The sequence below is a fragment of the Macrobrachium rosenbergii genome, chromosome 48 (assembly GCF_040412425.1).
Source record: "Macrobrachium rosenbergii isolate ZJJX-2024 chromosome 48, ASM4041242v1, whole genome shotgun sequence".
Taxonomy (NCBI): Eukaryota; Metazoa; Arthropoda; class Malacostraca; order Decapoda; family Palaemonidae; genus Macrobrachium; species Macrobrachium rosenbergii.
Genome location: NC_089788.1, coordinates 62,719,595 through 62,735,484, shown reverse-complemented (window position 1 = coordinate 62,735,484; position 15,890 = coordinate 62,719,595). Strand labels below are relative to the sequence as shown.

General features: G+C 34.4%; 1 protein-coding gene across 2 annotated transcripts in view; it reads left to right on the top strand.

Annotated features, from left to right (window-relative positions):
- Positions 1 to 15,890, top strand: part of LOC136831464 (kinesin-like protein KIF18A) — a 55,590-nt gene that overhangs the window by 4,747 nt on the left and 34,953 nt on the right. Inside the window, exons 2-5 of one of the 2 annotated variants that reach the window (XM_067091957.1) lie at positions 4,037 to 4,241; positions 4,491 to 4,726; positions 12,561 to 12,718; positions 12,829 to 13,041. In XM_067091957.1, coding sequence (XP_066948058.1) covers positions 4,042 to 4,241; positions 4,491 to 4,726; positions 12,561 to 12,718; positions 12,829 to 13,041 — 807 coding nt within the window. In that variant the 5' untranslated portion in view covers positions 4,037 to 4,041. Of the gene's footprint in view, positions 1 to 4,036; positions 4,242 to 4,490; positions 4,727 to 12,555; positions 12,719 to 12,828; positions 13,042 to 15,890 lie in introns of both variants that reach the window. The other variant, XM_067091958.1, reaches the window with a different exon arrangement.

The following is a 15,890-nucleotide window of genomic DNA, read 5'->3' as shown; positions in this document are numbered from 1 at the left end:
GGAAAATTTTCCGTGTCTATACCTTCCTTTTGATGAAATGGATGTAGGACAATTATATTTCCCTAACAGAACAAGGAAAAATAGAGTATAAATTAAACTCGGGATGCAGCCATAATTTTTAATCATACATTCTGAAGATTATTCATTCTAATAATGTGCAGAGGAGTCTGAAGATTAGTTCCTCATTGGATGGGTGGGTACCATTCTCAGCTAATACTCTGCTGGCCCCACATTCGATTCTCTGACTGGCCAATGAAGAAATAAATTAGAGGAATTTATTTCTGGTGATAGAATTTCATTTCTCGCTATAATGTGGTTTGGATTCCACAGTGAGCTGTGTGTCCCGTTGCTAGATAACCAGTTGGTTCTTAGCCATGTAAAATAAATCTAATCCTTCGGGCCAGCCCTAGGAGAGCTGTTAATCAGCTCAGTGGTCTGGTTAAACTAAAGTATACTTAACTTATTCATTCTAATGTGCAGAAGAGTCTGAAGATTATTCATTCCAATGTGCAGAGGAGAGCCAGACTGACCTACCTACATAATATCATACACACAAACACTACAGTTAACTGAATACCTGTATACTATTCCTGTTCCCTTACATATTGCATAGTATCCACAATCTGAGATAGCTGGCCATGCTTTACATTTCTCATGACACTTGCTCCATAATATTAATCATATGTTGTTAGGTGGAAAGATGAGGGTAGAAGGAAGATGGAAATAAAATATAATGGTAGAAGCAGAGGTATAGTAAAATATAGAAAACCTTAGAACTATACAACAGGTAATTATAACTAGAACTAGATTGTAATAAACTTTAGAATTAGAACATAAGTCAGACATAATGTACAGCACAGTAACTAGAATTAGTTAGTATTACTTGAAACAACCAGAATTAATTTTAGCAAGCCAACATTAGAAATCAGTGCTAGATAAATAAAACAAACAAGAACATCAGTATTACTAATGGATGTTTGAGACAGTCGGTTGATCTCTTTTGTGAAATAAGTTAGTTCTTCGCACTCTGTTCATGATGAAGACGTATTCTGTGTTGGAATCCATCAATGGAATGCTTAATTTTCATATGCCCAGTCATCAGTCCTCCAGAAAGTACTTTTCCTTTGTCTGAGAAGGGAGTGTTTGCCCTATCCTTATGACTGGGAAATGCCTCTAGGTTGTTGTCAGCCTGGGCCCACTGCCATTTGATATTCCTTCTGCATTACCTCAAAGTTTGGCTAGTTCTAGTGCCATTGGAGATGCAATTGCTCCAAGACATGTCAGGAACTGGAGATCATGATGAACTGGAGGAAGTCAAATCTTGTGTCTAGGCAGCAGAAAAAGTACCTGTCAGGACAGGAACAACTAACTACTTTGGCAGGTTGTCTTTGGAGAAGTTTTGCCTCATGGGCACTGCTGCCATCTCTCACTTTATCGGCATCACGAGTAGCTTTGATCTGCATCCAGCAACCTTCCTTGCTCCTTGCGCCCTTAAGCTGGGAAATTGGAGAGGACATAACCTCTGGATAGGATAACAGGAACCTCCGCAGGGGATCTGGTCTTTTCAAGTGTGGACAGATGACCATGTGATAAGCCCCTCTAGTGTTGACCAAAGACACTATTATAGTAGCAGCAGAATTTTTAAGATAGTTGGGACTAAGTGATTCATACATCCTTACAAGGAGAAAGGCTCTTTTAGCTTTATAGAACAATGGAGATTGGCCTGTTTGTCACATGGCTAAACAATTCGTTCTTGGTGTATTGTCCTCCTGTTCCAGACCTAGTGTTGCCTCTCAAGATGCCTTCCAGCACCCATGGGACGATTTGGATGTCTACACCTTTCTGCCATAAAGTCTAATTTGCCTAGTGACTCTTTGTTGGCCCCATGCTGAGTAATATCTCAGTCTGCCAGCTCAGCTGATTAAAGCGTCCAGAAAAAATTCTCCCATAGACTACCGTTCTTTGTTAGTCACACCAGTTTATATTAACCGTTAATCATCACGTTGGTGGCTATCTAGGAACGCTTGCAAGAAAGAGAGGCTTTTATTGCAGGATTGCACAGATCTGACTGTTTCCAGAGGTCCTCAGCTGCCATGTATCATGGAAAGTTGGCCATCTTCTGTGATTTAACTTTAGCAGGATGCAACTTCTTCATCCACCCTTATAGAGACAGTCTCTTTTTAGTCCCAGCAGTAAAAGGCTATTGCTCTGCCTTCAACCAGGTCTTCTGGCTGAAGGGCATGGATTAATTACTCAGTATGTTATCAGTGCTCTTGAGGAATGTCGAACAGTCTTGCACACCTCTGGAACTAACATGAGTGTATAGTCCATAAGTTTTTCAGCTAAAGATTTAAAGAAAAAAAAAAGTGGGATATGACTTCCATCCACAGCTTAATTCAGATGTCTGTGGTTCTTTTAGGTAGGCCTCTGACTGAGATGATATTCTCAGGACTTTTTCTGACAAAGTATGTTGGGGAATTTCATGGCCTTTTGTCCCACGTGTGACACTTGGAGGGTTGGAAATCTGTTATTACAGTTATTCCTAAGTTATGGCGAAAACTCAGAACGTCATCATTTCAGATGAGAGGTCAAAGTTTCTAAACTCCCTCAGACAGGTGGTGTCCAGGAACACCCATTCTTCATAGGTTTAAGATGCAATCATATGGGTGCAAACTTCAGTTCAGATCAATCACAAAAACTCCCTTAACTTTCTTAAGGCAAACACAAAAACAATCATGGAAAAGATGCAGGATTAGATGATAGGCAAAATATTTGAACAAAAAATAAAAACTTTTTATCACAGTCTCAACCAACCAACATAGTCTTGATACTAAATAAAAGGGGGGGACTTCTGGCAGGAGAATGGGGAGACTCCCTACTAACCCAGTTGCTGTTAGTTAACCACATAGTTACCAATCTTCAGTGACCATTTTAAGCTCGTGCTGAGAAATTTTCGTATGGAAAGGCTCTAATTTGTCTACCTAGACAAAATACAGATTACTTTAAATCAGATGATTTCCATATACCCATCAGTCAGGTTAAAGTTCCTTGGCTTTGTCTGCATTGGGACAGTCTACCAGTCAAAAGCTCTGCATTTGACTGTCATCTGCTTCATAGGTGTTCATTCATGCACAGCCTATTTCAATGACATGTTGACCCTGGCATTCTCAGATGAGCAATTGCTCCTTGATTGCGATTGTCTTCACTTTGTCATGATCTGTAGATGGGGGATCAACTGGCAGGAGTCAGAACTTCAACCCTGGCAGTATATAGGCATGCTGATCAAATTGTTGGTGCCAAGATGCTTTCCTACAGATTTGGATCAGCAAGTTCAGGGAGGTAGTGCAGACCCTGTTCAGAATGGAACAACATGCTTATCATTGGCAGGTTTTCCTCAGTGAAGTCATATGATGTGCAGTCTGAGGGGCAAATACCCCACCTCTAAAGATGCTTCCTTTTTAGTTCCATCGAAAGGGTGAGGAATGCATCTGGAGTTCTGTTTAGGAGAAATGCACTCTTCTTTGAACCTTTTCGGTATCTTAGACATCTCTCAGTTACCCAACTTTCAGTGAAAACATTTTTTTTTTCTGTTGACCATGTAGGGTTTTCAAGCTGGTCAGTTCAGGTTTTGGTTGGATACATCATAATTTTATTTTTTTTGTTTTCTGTTACGAAAACTTGTAAAAGTTGATACAGTACTGCTATTTGAAAATACTCTACATTATGTCAATATAGTGTGCAAGTTTTTTTTTTTTTCTCCATCCTGACTTAATTGTGTACAATTGTGATGGAAGTATCATCATTGGAATACATTTGGCTTTTTCCATGAGAATGTAAAGGTTTCATGGGTTAAGACAACTACAAGGTAGGGTGATTGGCTGTTCTGCAAAATTGATGTCCTTTGGTTTTTGTGGGAACTACATGGTTATACTTTTTAAAAATTTCATTTAAGGATGTGGAGCATTTGTTTATCATTTATGCTTCAGTGGTTAATTTGGGATGATGTGTAATAATTGCTCTTTACTTTACGTTTCAGACAAGATGACTTTAAACCGACGACTTCTGAAAAGGGCGAATTCGCCCCTTAAATCGCCGAAACGCATGAATACCTCTATGAGGAAGAGAGCACTAATTAAGCAGCTGAGTAGTGATATACAGTTTGGAGCTGCTTCAAAAGCTAATGTTAAAGTTGTTGTCAGAATTCGGCCTTATAATTCTAGGGAGCTTGAGAATGGTTCACGGTAAGTTTATACATTTGAATCTTGTACTAATTATTTTCATCAGGGACTGCAATTTGTAAAACTTCATAGATGATTTTTCTCATTTGCTAAGTCAGTGTAAAGTTTCTTTGTCAAATAAAATAAATTGTACGGTCAGGACTTGAATCTCTTATTCCTGTCAGCAGTTTATTGCTATTTGGCAATAGTTTAACCTTACTTTTTTCTTACAATGAGTTTACAATATTAAAGCCATGGGTTTTACTATTTTAGGTCAGTTGTGAAAGTTGTGGATGAGCATATGATGATTTTTGACCCTAAAGAAGATGAAGAAGACTTTTTCTTCAAAGGAGTTCGTCAACGCACAAGAGATTTTAATAGGCGTCAGCACAGAGAGCAAAAGTTTATCTTTGAGAGAGTGTTTAATGAAGAATCGACGAACAAAGAGGTTTATGAAGAGACTACAAAAGATATCATAGATACAATCCTTTCTGGATACAACTGTTCTGGTAAGCTTATCCATTTTTTGTCAAATGATTGCCCAACAAAAGTAGACCGTGATTTCACAGTTCCAAGTTGTTGAATTTAGCTACAATTTTTAAACTACTAAGTACCAGGTTTGCTCTTAAGTTATTAGGGTGAGTTACTAAGGTGTGACCTCAAAGTGAGATGACGCTTAATCGATGCATTGGTGGTTTTTTATATTGTATGGTTCTCTGGATGAGTCTGTCAAATGGTGACAATTTTGCAAACAGTGTCATTTTTCTGTTTTTAGAGCATAGCTTTATTTCATAACCAATACAGGTAATATAAGTAGGTCCAGCAGATTAACCCTTAAACGCCGAGCCTCTATTTACAAAAACGTCTCCTGTATGCCGGCGGCGTTCGTTGAGTTAGCGCCGAAGCGGAAAAATATATATATATTTTTTTTTTTCAAAAAATCACAGCACGCTTAGTTTTTAAGATTAAGAGTTCATTTTTGGCTCCTTTTTTTTTGTCATTGCCTGAAGTTTAGTATGCAACCATCAGAAATGAAAAAAAAAATATCATCATATATAAACATTGGAATATATGAAAGCGAAAAAAAAAAACATATAATTGTATACAAATCATGCTGTAAGCACAACGGTTAAAGCTAATGAGTTAATTTTTTTTAGTTGTATTGTACACTAAATTGCGATGATTTTGGTATATAATAAATTGTAAAACGATCAAAGCAACACAGAGAAAATATTATCACAAAATGATGCATGAATTTGTAAATGGACGTAAAAAAATGTTTTTTTTTTTTTAAATTCACCATAAATCGAAATATTGTGCTAGAGACTTCCGTTTGTTGAAAAATGAAGCTAATTGATTGAATATTACTAGAATGTAAGTGTTTTAGCTTACAATTGCAGTTTTCGACCATTTCGGTCGAGTTAAAGTTGACCGAAAGTCGAATTTTTTCTGTTTATCGTGGTTTATATGAAAATATTTCAAAACTGATAAAAGCTACAACCATGAGTTATTTTCTGTTGTATTGTACATGAAATTGCGCACATTTTCATATATAAAATTTTATGTAACAACTAATATAAAACGGTATGTAACGACTAATATAAAACAGTGCAAATATTACAACAACGAGACAAAAGAATTTCTGAGATGTTCGGCCGAGTTACCGCGCAGACGTAAGGAAAATGTTTTTTTGAAAAATTCACCATAAATCGAAATATTGTGCTAGAGACTTCCAATTTATTGCAAAATGAAGGTAAACGATTGAATATTACTAGAATGTAAGAGTTTTAGCTTACAATTGCGTTTTTTTACCATTTCGGTCAAGTTAAAGTTAACCGAAGGTTGAAATTTTGGCAGTTATCGTGATTTATGTGAAAATATTTCAAAACTGATAAAAGCTACAACCATGAGCTATCTTCTGTTGTATTCTACATGAAATGCGCACATTTTCATATATGAAACTTTATGTAACGACTAATGTAAACGATGCAAACATTACAACAACATGACGAAAGAATTTCTGAGATGTTTGGCGAGTTACGCATGAGACGTAAGGAAAAAGTTTTTTTTTCAGAAATTCACCATAAATCGAAATATTGTGCTAGAGACTTCCAGTTTGTTGCAAAATGAAGGTACATGATTGAATATTACTAGAATGTAAGAGTTTTAGCTTATAATTGTGTTTTTGACCATTTCGGTTGAGTTAAAGTTGACCGAAGGTTGAAATTTTGGCAGTTATCGTAATTTATATGAAAATATTTCAAAACTGATAAAAGCTACAACCATGAGTTATTTTCTGTTGTATTCTACATGAAATTGCGCACATTTCCATATATAAAACTTTATGTAACGACTAATATAAAACAGTGCAAACATTACGTAAAAACGTGTGAAAGAATTTCTGGCGCGGACGTAAGGAAAACTTTTTTTTTTTTTTTTTTTTTTTTCCACCATAAATCGAAATATTGTGCTAGAGACTTCCAATTGGTTGCAAAATGAAGGTAAATGATTGAATATTACTAGAATGTAAGAGTTTTAGCTTACAATTGCGTTTTTTTACCATTTCGGTCGAGTCAAAGTTGACTGAAGGTTGAAATTTTGGCAGTTATCGTGATTTATATGAAAATATTTCAAAACTGATAAAAGCTACAACCATGAGTTATATTCTGTTGTATTGTACATGAAATTGCACATTTTCATATATAAAACTTTATGTAACGGCTAATATAGAACAGTGCAAAAAAACGACAAAATGACAAAAGAATTTCTGAAATTTTCGGTCGAGTTACCACGCTTTTTAGAAAGTTTTTTCAAAAATTCACCATAAATCGAAATATTGTGCTAGAGACTTCCAATTTGTTGCAAATGAAGGTAAATGATTGAATATTACTAGAATGTAAGAGTTTTAGCTTACAATTGCATTTTTCGACCATTTCGGTCGAAGTCAAAGTTGACCGAAGGTTGAAATTTTTTGTAGTCGACGTACAGTACATCCACTTGGCACCCAACAGACAATTTTAGTTGATGTATGATACGTCCAGTAGGCGTTTAAGGGTTAATATACGTGTCACAAATGTGGTGAAAGGTTGCTCAATTTAAACTTATATGTATTAGATAGATGTGCAGATTAGGGAAATGTTGGTACGTAAGCTTAGAGAATATCATGTTACATTTAGGAAATGCCCTGTTCAATGACTAACATTTACATATAAAAAGATGAGTACACTTAATTTGTATAAATTTGTATACTGCATAGAAATCATCTTTTACCTACCTATGCTTATTTATATACCAGTACAGTAAACCCCCCGTATTCGCGTTCTCACAATTCGCGGACTCAAGTATTCGGGGATTTTTCTGTGGAATGTATCTACCCATTATTCACGGAAAATTCGCCCATTCGTGGTATTTTTCACTGAGAAATATTCACTAATTACTGTATTTTCATATAATTTTCATGACTAAATGCACTTTTTGTGATAAAACTATCAAAATACTCAGGTATAAGCATTTTTAGAGGGTTTTTCTTGTGATTAGGTTATCAAAATAGGCAGTTCTAAGTGTTTTTAGAGGGGTTTTAAGTATTCGCAGTTTTTAGCTATTTGTGGGGGGTGCGATATGCATCCCCCGCGAATACGGGGGGTTTCCTGTACATTAAAAAAAAGTGGGTAATATTGAAATAGTAATATCCCATATTTAAATGCGTCTCACTCTTGTGACCTGGACTGTTTAATAAAAATAACCCAAATGACTCAGCCTGTGAATTCAGAATTCATAACCACTTAAAATCAATCATGTCTTAGTTACTGTCCAACTTTCAACCAACTAAATTTATTGGAAAAAAATGATTTTATCAGTCTTCATCATTTTCAGTTTATCCAATTAAAGTTCATCAATAGGGCCTGCTGTATGGGAGTAATAATGTTAATTGAGTGGTCTGGTGAAACTATTAATAATAATAAACTAAAAAAAATTGTCAATTGCATTAACGTTTTGAAAAATCTTGTTTTGAAGTCCTCTCCAAATATGCTTGAAGTGGTGAACCTTCTTTCTCGCTGCACCAGTAGTTAGTAACAATATGAAGTGGAATAAAGACAGGCAAGTGATTCCAGTAAAGAACTTGCCATTGAAAAAGAGAATTTAAAACCAGTCAACCACCACCATTCATAAATGACTTTTTGGCAACGCTCGCACCTCAGCTCAGGATACAAGGGAGAATAGTCTTGACTTGAGATTTCATGGGGAGTGTACTGAAACTCCTCATCCCAGTACGTGTTGTATATATATTTGCCCATAAATATACTCGGGGATTGTTGCTGGTTTTAGTTATCTTTTATATGTCAGCTGTACTTGTAATTTTGCAAAATAAAGGACAAAAAATATTAGAACATGTATAACTCAATAAAAGGTAACTACTCCTCATCTCCGTACATCTCACAAATATTTGTCCATAAACATACTCATGGATTGTTGCTGATTTTTGTTTTTATCATTTTGGTATGAGTGCTGTAATTGTGACTTTGCAAAATGAATGAAACAATACTGAAATGTATAAACTGCTAAAATTAGTGTATTTTAGGAATGTCTTGGAAAAGAGGCCCCACATTGGGTTGGAAATATTTGCTTTGAACTTACTTTGGAAGATATAGGAAATTTAAAAAAAAATTTTCTTTTGCCATGTGTATTTGCGTATCTTCGTCTTTCCATTGATTTTTTTTAATTGGCTGATCTTAAAGTTTTCCTGTTTTGGGATATTCCAAGCCCGTAAGGGTTAAGAAGTTGACTAAATAATCTGGGTTAACTTCATAAGTAGTAATAGGAAAATGAAAGTCAAGTAGACCATGAGTAAATGTAGACCTTGACTAAGGCCCAGGTTATATATAGTAATCCCTCAGTTATCTGGATCGCCATTATTTGGAACCTGGCATTATCCAAGACACCCAGACCAAGGCCCTAAACATATATGATAGACCTGTATATATTAAAAAAAATGGAGTAAACTTCCTTCTGATGGTTGGCAATACTGGTCAGCCTCATGAAAATTTTGATGACGCTGCTTACACTCAAACCAATTGAGGAAGGGTTGTTTTTGCGGGGTGGAGGAGTTCTAGAAGTTTCCAAGATTGGGGGCGGTTGGATGGCTGGGTGTCATGTGAGAGGAGGGGCTGTATGGAGAGAGAGATAGAACAATAACTTGGGTATGTTTACACTGAAACCTAAGTGTAGTAAGACACACTCTTTAATTTTTATTTATATTATTTGCTACAGTATTCTCATTTATATGTTTACTGTATTTTCTAATATTTTATTTTTTCAAACCAAAAGATAAATGCCATTGTGAGTGTAGGGTACATACGTGTGCACACACTTTCAATGGCGTCTGAACTTGCTACAGCCTGTATAGTCTTGTCTCGCCTACATTTGAAATTTGCATTTAAATATTTTTATGGTGATTAAGAGATGAAATATCAAGTGATAAAATTCTCGTGTAGTTACATGTGTGATGATCATATTTATATTCCACTAAACAAAGCCTAATACAGTAACACATATTCCTTCAGTATTTTATTTATAATTTGTATTCCTTCACCATGTTACTTATAATTTATGCATTCCTTCACTATATTTATCATTTCTAGTAGTTTTCTGAAAATGAATTTGCTTTGAATAGTCATCATAAAGAAATGCCAAATGTACTAAAGATTTATGGTAGATGTACTAGGCCAGGCTTTCAAACAAGATTACCAAACTTAAGGCTTATGCATCAATTCATAACCATATCTTATTAACAACCACTTTTCTAAAGAACTGACATAAACAAATAAATTGGGAAACAGCCATTTTGCAATTTTGAGGGTGTTACTTTAATATAAAGTATGTTAGTTTACCTTTGTATACCCTTTTATATTTATGTAGAAAAATAAAAAGAGTTCCATTAATACATTAGTTTCTTTTAGCAACTAAAAATTATTATAATTTTTCGCTAGTAGGCTCAAGCAGCTGATTCTGAGAACGTAAACTTTAGAAATGGCGGGACGATCTTTTTTTTTTTTTTTTTTATGTACATATGATTATGATATACCAAAACAATACAGTATAAATGGATTCTTTAAGTAAAATAAGTTACCTCATATACTTCTGCAATGCTCAATCTTGCGTATCGTGCGACCCCCAAATTTTCACCCGTAAAAAATTATTTAATCATGTATTTTGTGTATCATGCACGTTCGTTTTTTGAGAGACCAAATTACAGTAGACTAACCTCTTTGCCTCCATCTCTTTATCTGTCCCATCTTCTAGTTAATTAAAATGTAACAGAGGAAAATAAAAGTATCATTAGTAACATTATTCTTGTTGCTAAATGCATCCAGCGAGAAACAGTTGTTTTGCTATGAACAACCGAATTAGATAACACCTGTTTTGCTTGCATTTCAACCAAAATACAATAGTAAAAAATTGCTATACTGTAGTTATGTTACAAATGACGTTAAGTAGAATAGGACTGATATTTTTACATTATACCCTTATTCGCTATGGAGAAAAGATCGGCAAGAAAATATACTGCTAAATTTAAGCTGCAAATTGTAGATGAAGCTGAGAAGACAGTGTTTAAGCTGCTAATAGCTATATATTATCATACATCAGCAACATGGATGAAACTGCCATAAACTTCGATATTGCATCAAACTCGACCCTAAATAAAATTGGAGAAAAGTATTTTAATCAAAACTACTGGGCACAGAAGAACACATTTTACTGTTGTTTTCACGCCGATAAAAGATAAATTTGTAAAGCTTGTATTATGATGAAATAAAGTGAAAATAGCAAACGAAATCTCTTTATTTTTTACACAAAAAACATGCCCCGATCGCCATCTATTCATGAAAAAATAACTAAATTTAATTCACATGACATTTAAATCATTTCTACCTGAAAACACTTTGTATAATGAAAAATAACCTTGTCCCATTTAAATAGAGAATCTAGGGATGCATTTACGCTAACTAGAAGGAAGAAAATCCCTCTTAATTGGGTTAAATATGGCAAAATAAACTCGCCTCGTAATCGCCCTCAGCTGAGTTCCAAACCAAAACATTGATTGCTATGTTTGTATTTTATAATACAGTAGTAACGCATGAGAATACATGTTATTGGATACAGTGAAGGAAAGCATAACTTTTTAAAGATCCATGGAAAAGATGCATATTCATTATGTTTGCATTTTATAATACAATAATATGTGAATATTACATACACTAATTTTATATCTCAAGTGCTGCGACCCCCTTAAGATTAGCTTCAAAATTAGTTCTTCAAATGTTGCATGATACGTGAGTATATACGATACATTACATTACAGTACCTTTATCTATTATCAATACCATTCCCTGTATTTTGAAAACAGCTGTAGTAGCTCATTTCATTCATGCAAATGGATACTGTGAGTGTAACACCTTGGCTAGCCTAGGTCAGTAGTTCACACATGCACATTTTGTATCTTGTGTATAGTAATACAATATGGTAACAACTAATAAGAAAGTTGCTGTATAAAAATACATAAATGGTCATAAAACCATGGTAGGCAGTATGTAAACACACACACTCTACCTGCCTTCTGAACTGTGTCCTTTACGAGAGAGAAAAAGGTTTTTTTTTTTTTTTTTCCTCCAGTGTATTTATGCAGTCTCTTTTGTTACAAATAATGGGATTAAAGATGGAAATTGCTGTATACATAAAGTTTTATGTTGAAAGTTTGATAGTTGTTGTTTATAAGCATTTGGGGTGTTTACAGTTGTGTGGTATTGACAAGGTTAGGTGAGGAAGTGTATGGAGTTGCCCTAGAACACCTAGATTTTTTTTTACTCTCCATTGTCCAGATTTTGCCGTTACTCGACGGCTCCATGGCTCTATTTATCTGGATAATTAAAGAATTACTGTATTATTTACTTTCATGTACATTCCTGAATGATATGCAGTTGTTGATACAAAACAGTATTCTAAAGCAAGCAAGCAAGCAAGCTTGCTCTCTCTCTCTCTCTCTCTCTCTCTCTCTCTCTCTCTCTCTCTCTCTCTCTCTCTCTCTCTCTCTCTCTCTCTCTCTCTCTCTCTCTCTCTCTCTCTCTCTCTCTCTCTCTCTCTCAATGAGTCAATGAGTAAGAAGAGGGATTGGATTCTTTAGAAAGAATAATTTTTTAAAAACCAGCACCAAGCCTTATAGAGAGTATTGCTTGAATTCTAAATTAACTGAAGTGTTGAGTTGTTCTAGTAGCATATTTTAAGGCAATTAATAGATAGTGACTTGAACTTCATCCAGCTCTTATATTCCCTCTTGTGTTAGTACAGTATTTGCGTATGGTGCAACTGGTGCTGGGAAGACATTCACTATGCTTGGGAAGCCAGAATGCCCAGGGATCACCTTCCTCACCCTTATGGAGCTGTACCGTCGCATTGATGAGCTGAAAGAAGAAAAGATTTGTGAAGTTGGCGTCTCCTATTTAGAGGTTTGTAATTCCTTATATTGATGCATAAAAAGTGGACTACTGTTTATAATTAGATTCTGTTGCTAAAATGCTGATTCTGGTATGTTATTCTTGTAATTTTTTTCTGACAGGTTTATAACGAGACTGTTCGAGATTTACTACGATTAGGTAAACCCTTAAATGTGCAGGAAAATGGATCCCAGGTTTTAGTTCCTGGTCTCTCGCTTCACAAACCAAAGGATGCTGATGATATATTGAAAATGCTAGAATTTGGGAATCAAAACCGAACCCAGCATCCCACAGATGCCAATGCAGAGTCCTCAAGGTCTCATGCTGTCTTTCAAGTAAGTTTATTGTTGTTTTTATTATGTTTTTATGAAAGGGTTAAGTTCTGCATTTCTTCTTGTCCCTACTTTTACATATTGTACACGTTAAAGCATTGGTTTTCATTCAGAGTACTATATTTGATTTGATATAAGTTAGTTAATTTGATTTTATTAATGACAAAACCTTCAGGCCAATCATATTTGATTCTTTGTTTTGATGTAGTTGACTGGTTAACCCTTAAATGCCGAGCCTCTATTTACAAAAGTGTCTGCCATATGCCGGCGGGGTTTGGGAGTTAGCGCCGAAGCGGAAAGAAAGTTTTTTCAAAAAATCACAGCACTCTTAGTTTTTAAGATTGAGTTCATTTTTGGCTCCTCTTTTTCTCATTGCCTGAAGTTTAGTATGCAACCATCAGAAATTGAAAAAAAAAAAATATCATTATCATATATAAATATTGGAATATATGACAGCACAAAAAAAAAATTTTTTCATATATAATTGTTTACAAATCGTGCTGTGAGCAAAACGGTTAAAGCTAATGAGCTATATATTTTTTTTTTTTTTTTTTTTTTTTTTTGTATTGTACACTAAATTTTTTTTATTTTTTTGTATTGTACACTAAATTGCAATGATTTTGGTATATAACAAATTGTAAAACGATCAAAGCAACATAGAGAAAATATTATCACAAAATGATGCATGAATTTGTAACGCTGCTGGACGAAAAAAAAAACGTTTTTTTCAAAAATTCACCATAAATCGAAATATTGTGCTAGAGACTTCCCGTTTGTTGCAAAATGAAGGTAAATGATTGAATATTACTAGAATGTAAGAGTTTTAGCTTACAATTGCATTTTTCGACCATTTCGGTCGAGTCAAAGTTGACCAAAGGTTGAAATTTCGGCACTTATCGTGATTTATATGAAAATATTTCAAAACTGATAAAAGCTACAACCATGAGTTATTTTTTGTTGTATTCTACATGAAATTGCGCACATTTTCATATATTAAACTTTATGTAATGGCTAATATAAAACGGTGCAAAAATTACAACAAAGTGACTAAAGAATTTCTGAGATTTTCAGCAGAGTTAGCGCACGTGGACGTAAGGAAAAAGTTTTTTTTTTTAAATTCATCATAAATCGAAATATTCTGCTAGAGACTTTTCGTTTGTTGCAAAATGAAGGTAAATAATGGAATATTACTAGAATGTAAGGGTTTTAGCTTACAATTGCATTTTTTTACCATTTTGGTTGAGTCAAAGTTGACCGAAGGTTGAAATTTTGGCACTTACCGTGATTTATATGAAAATATTTCAAAACTGATAAAAGCTACAACCATGAGTTATTTTTTTGTATTCTACATGAAATTGCACACATTTTCATATTAAAACTTTATGTAACGGCTAGTATAAAACTGTGCAAAAATTATGACGAAGTGACTAAAGAATTTCTGAGATTTTCAGCAGAGTTGGTGCGCGGACGTAAGGAAAAAGTTTTTTAAAAAATTTACCGTAAATCGAAATATTGTGCTAGAGACTTCTTGTTTGTTGCAAAATGAAGGTAAATGATTGAATATTACTAGAATGTAAGAGTTTTAGCTTACAATTGCATTTTTCGACCATTTCGGTCAAGTCAAAGTTGACCGAAGGTTGAAATTTTGGCACCTAATGTGATTTATATGAAAATATATCAAAATTGATAAAAGCCACAACCATGAATTATTTTTTGTTGTATTCTATATGAAATTGTGCACATTTTCATATATAAAACTTTATGTAACGGCTAATATAAAACTGTAAAAATTACAACAATGTGACTAAAGAATTTCTGAGATTGATAGAGCCTGACGCCGTCTCTTCCAAACACGTGTGTGTTCGTCGTCCATCGGAGTGGCTAGACGTTTGGCATCGTCACAAACAGAAACATACACACAGTTTGATACAGAAGATTCGTTGGACCATTATGAGTACATGATTAGAATGCTTGCATGGCAATGCAAGTAGTGGTGATTGTACATACATCAAGACAACAATGGTTAGGGAGAAACAGACGGAAATATTGTATGGTTGAAATTGCGTTCCTTTAGAGAAAGAAAACGAGATGCTCATGTTGTCCTGTCCACTCCGATGGACGACGAACACATGAACACACGTGTTTGGAAGAGACGGCGTCAGGCTCTTACAAGATTTTCAGCAGAGTTAGAGCGGACGTAAGGAAAAAGTTTTTTTAAAAAATTCACCATAAATCAAAATATTGTGCTAGAGACTTCTTGTTTGTTGTAAAATGAAGGTAAATGATTGAATATTACTAGAATGTAAGAGTTTTAGCATACAATTGCATTTTTCAACCATTTCGGTTGAGTCAAAGCTGACCGAAGGTTGAAATTTTGGCATTTATCGTGATTTATATGAAAATGTCAAAATTGATAAAAGCTATAACCATGAGTTATTTTTTATTGTATTCTACACGAAATTGCGCACATTTTCATATATAAAACTTTATGTAACGGCTAATACAAAACAGTGCAAAAGTTACAACAAAGTGACTAAAGAATTTCCGAGATTTTCAGCAGAGTTAGCGCGGACGTATGGAAAAAGTTTTTTCTAAAATTTACCATAAATTGAAATATTGTGCTAGAGACTTCCAATTTGTTGCAAAATGAAGGTAAATGATTGAATATTACTAGAACGTAAGAATTTTAGCTTACAATTGCATTTTTCGACCATTTTGGTCGAGTCAAAGTTGACCGAAGGTTGAAATTTTGGCTTTTAATGTGATTTATATGAAAATATGTCAAAATTGATAAAAGCTACAACCATGAGTTATTTTTTGTTGTATTCTACATGAAATTGTGCACGTAGAAT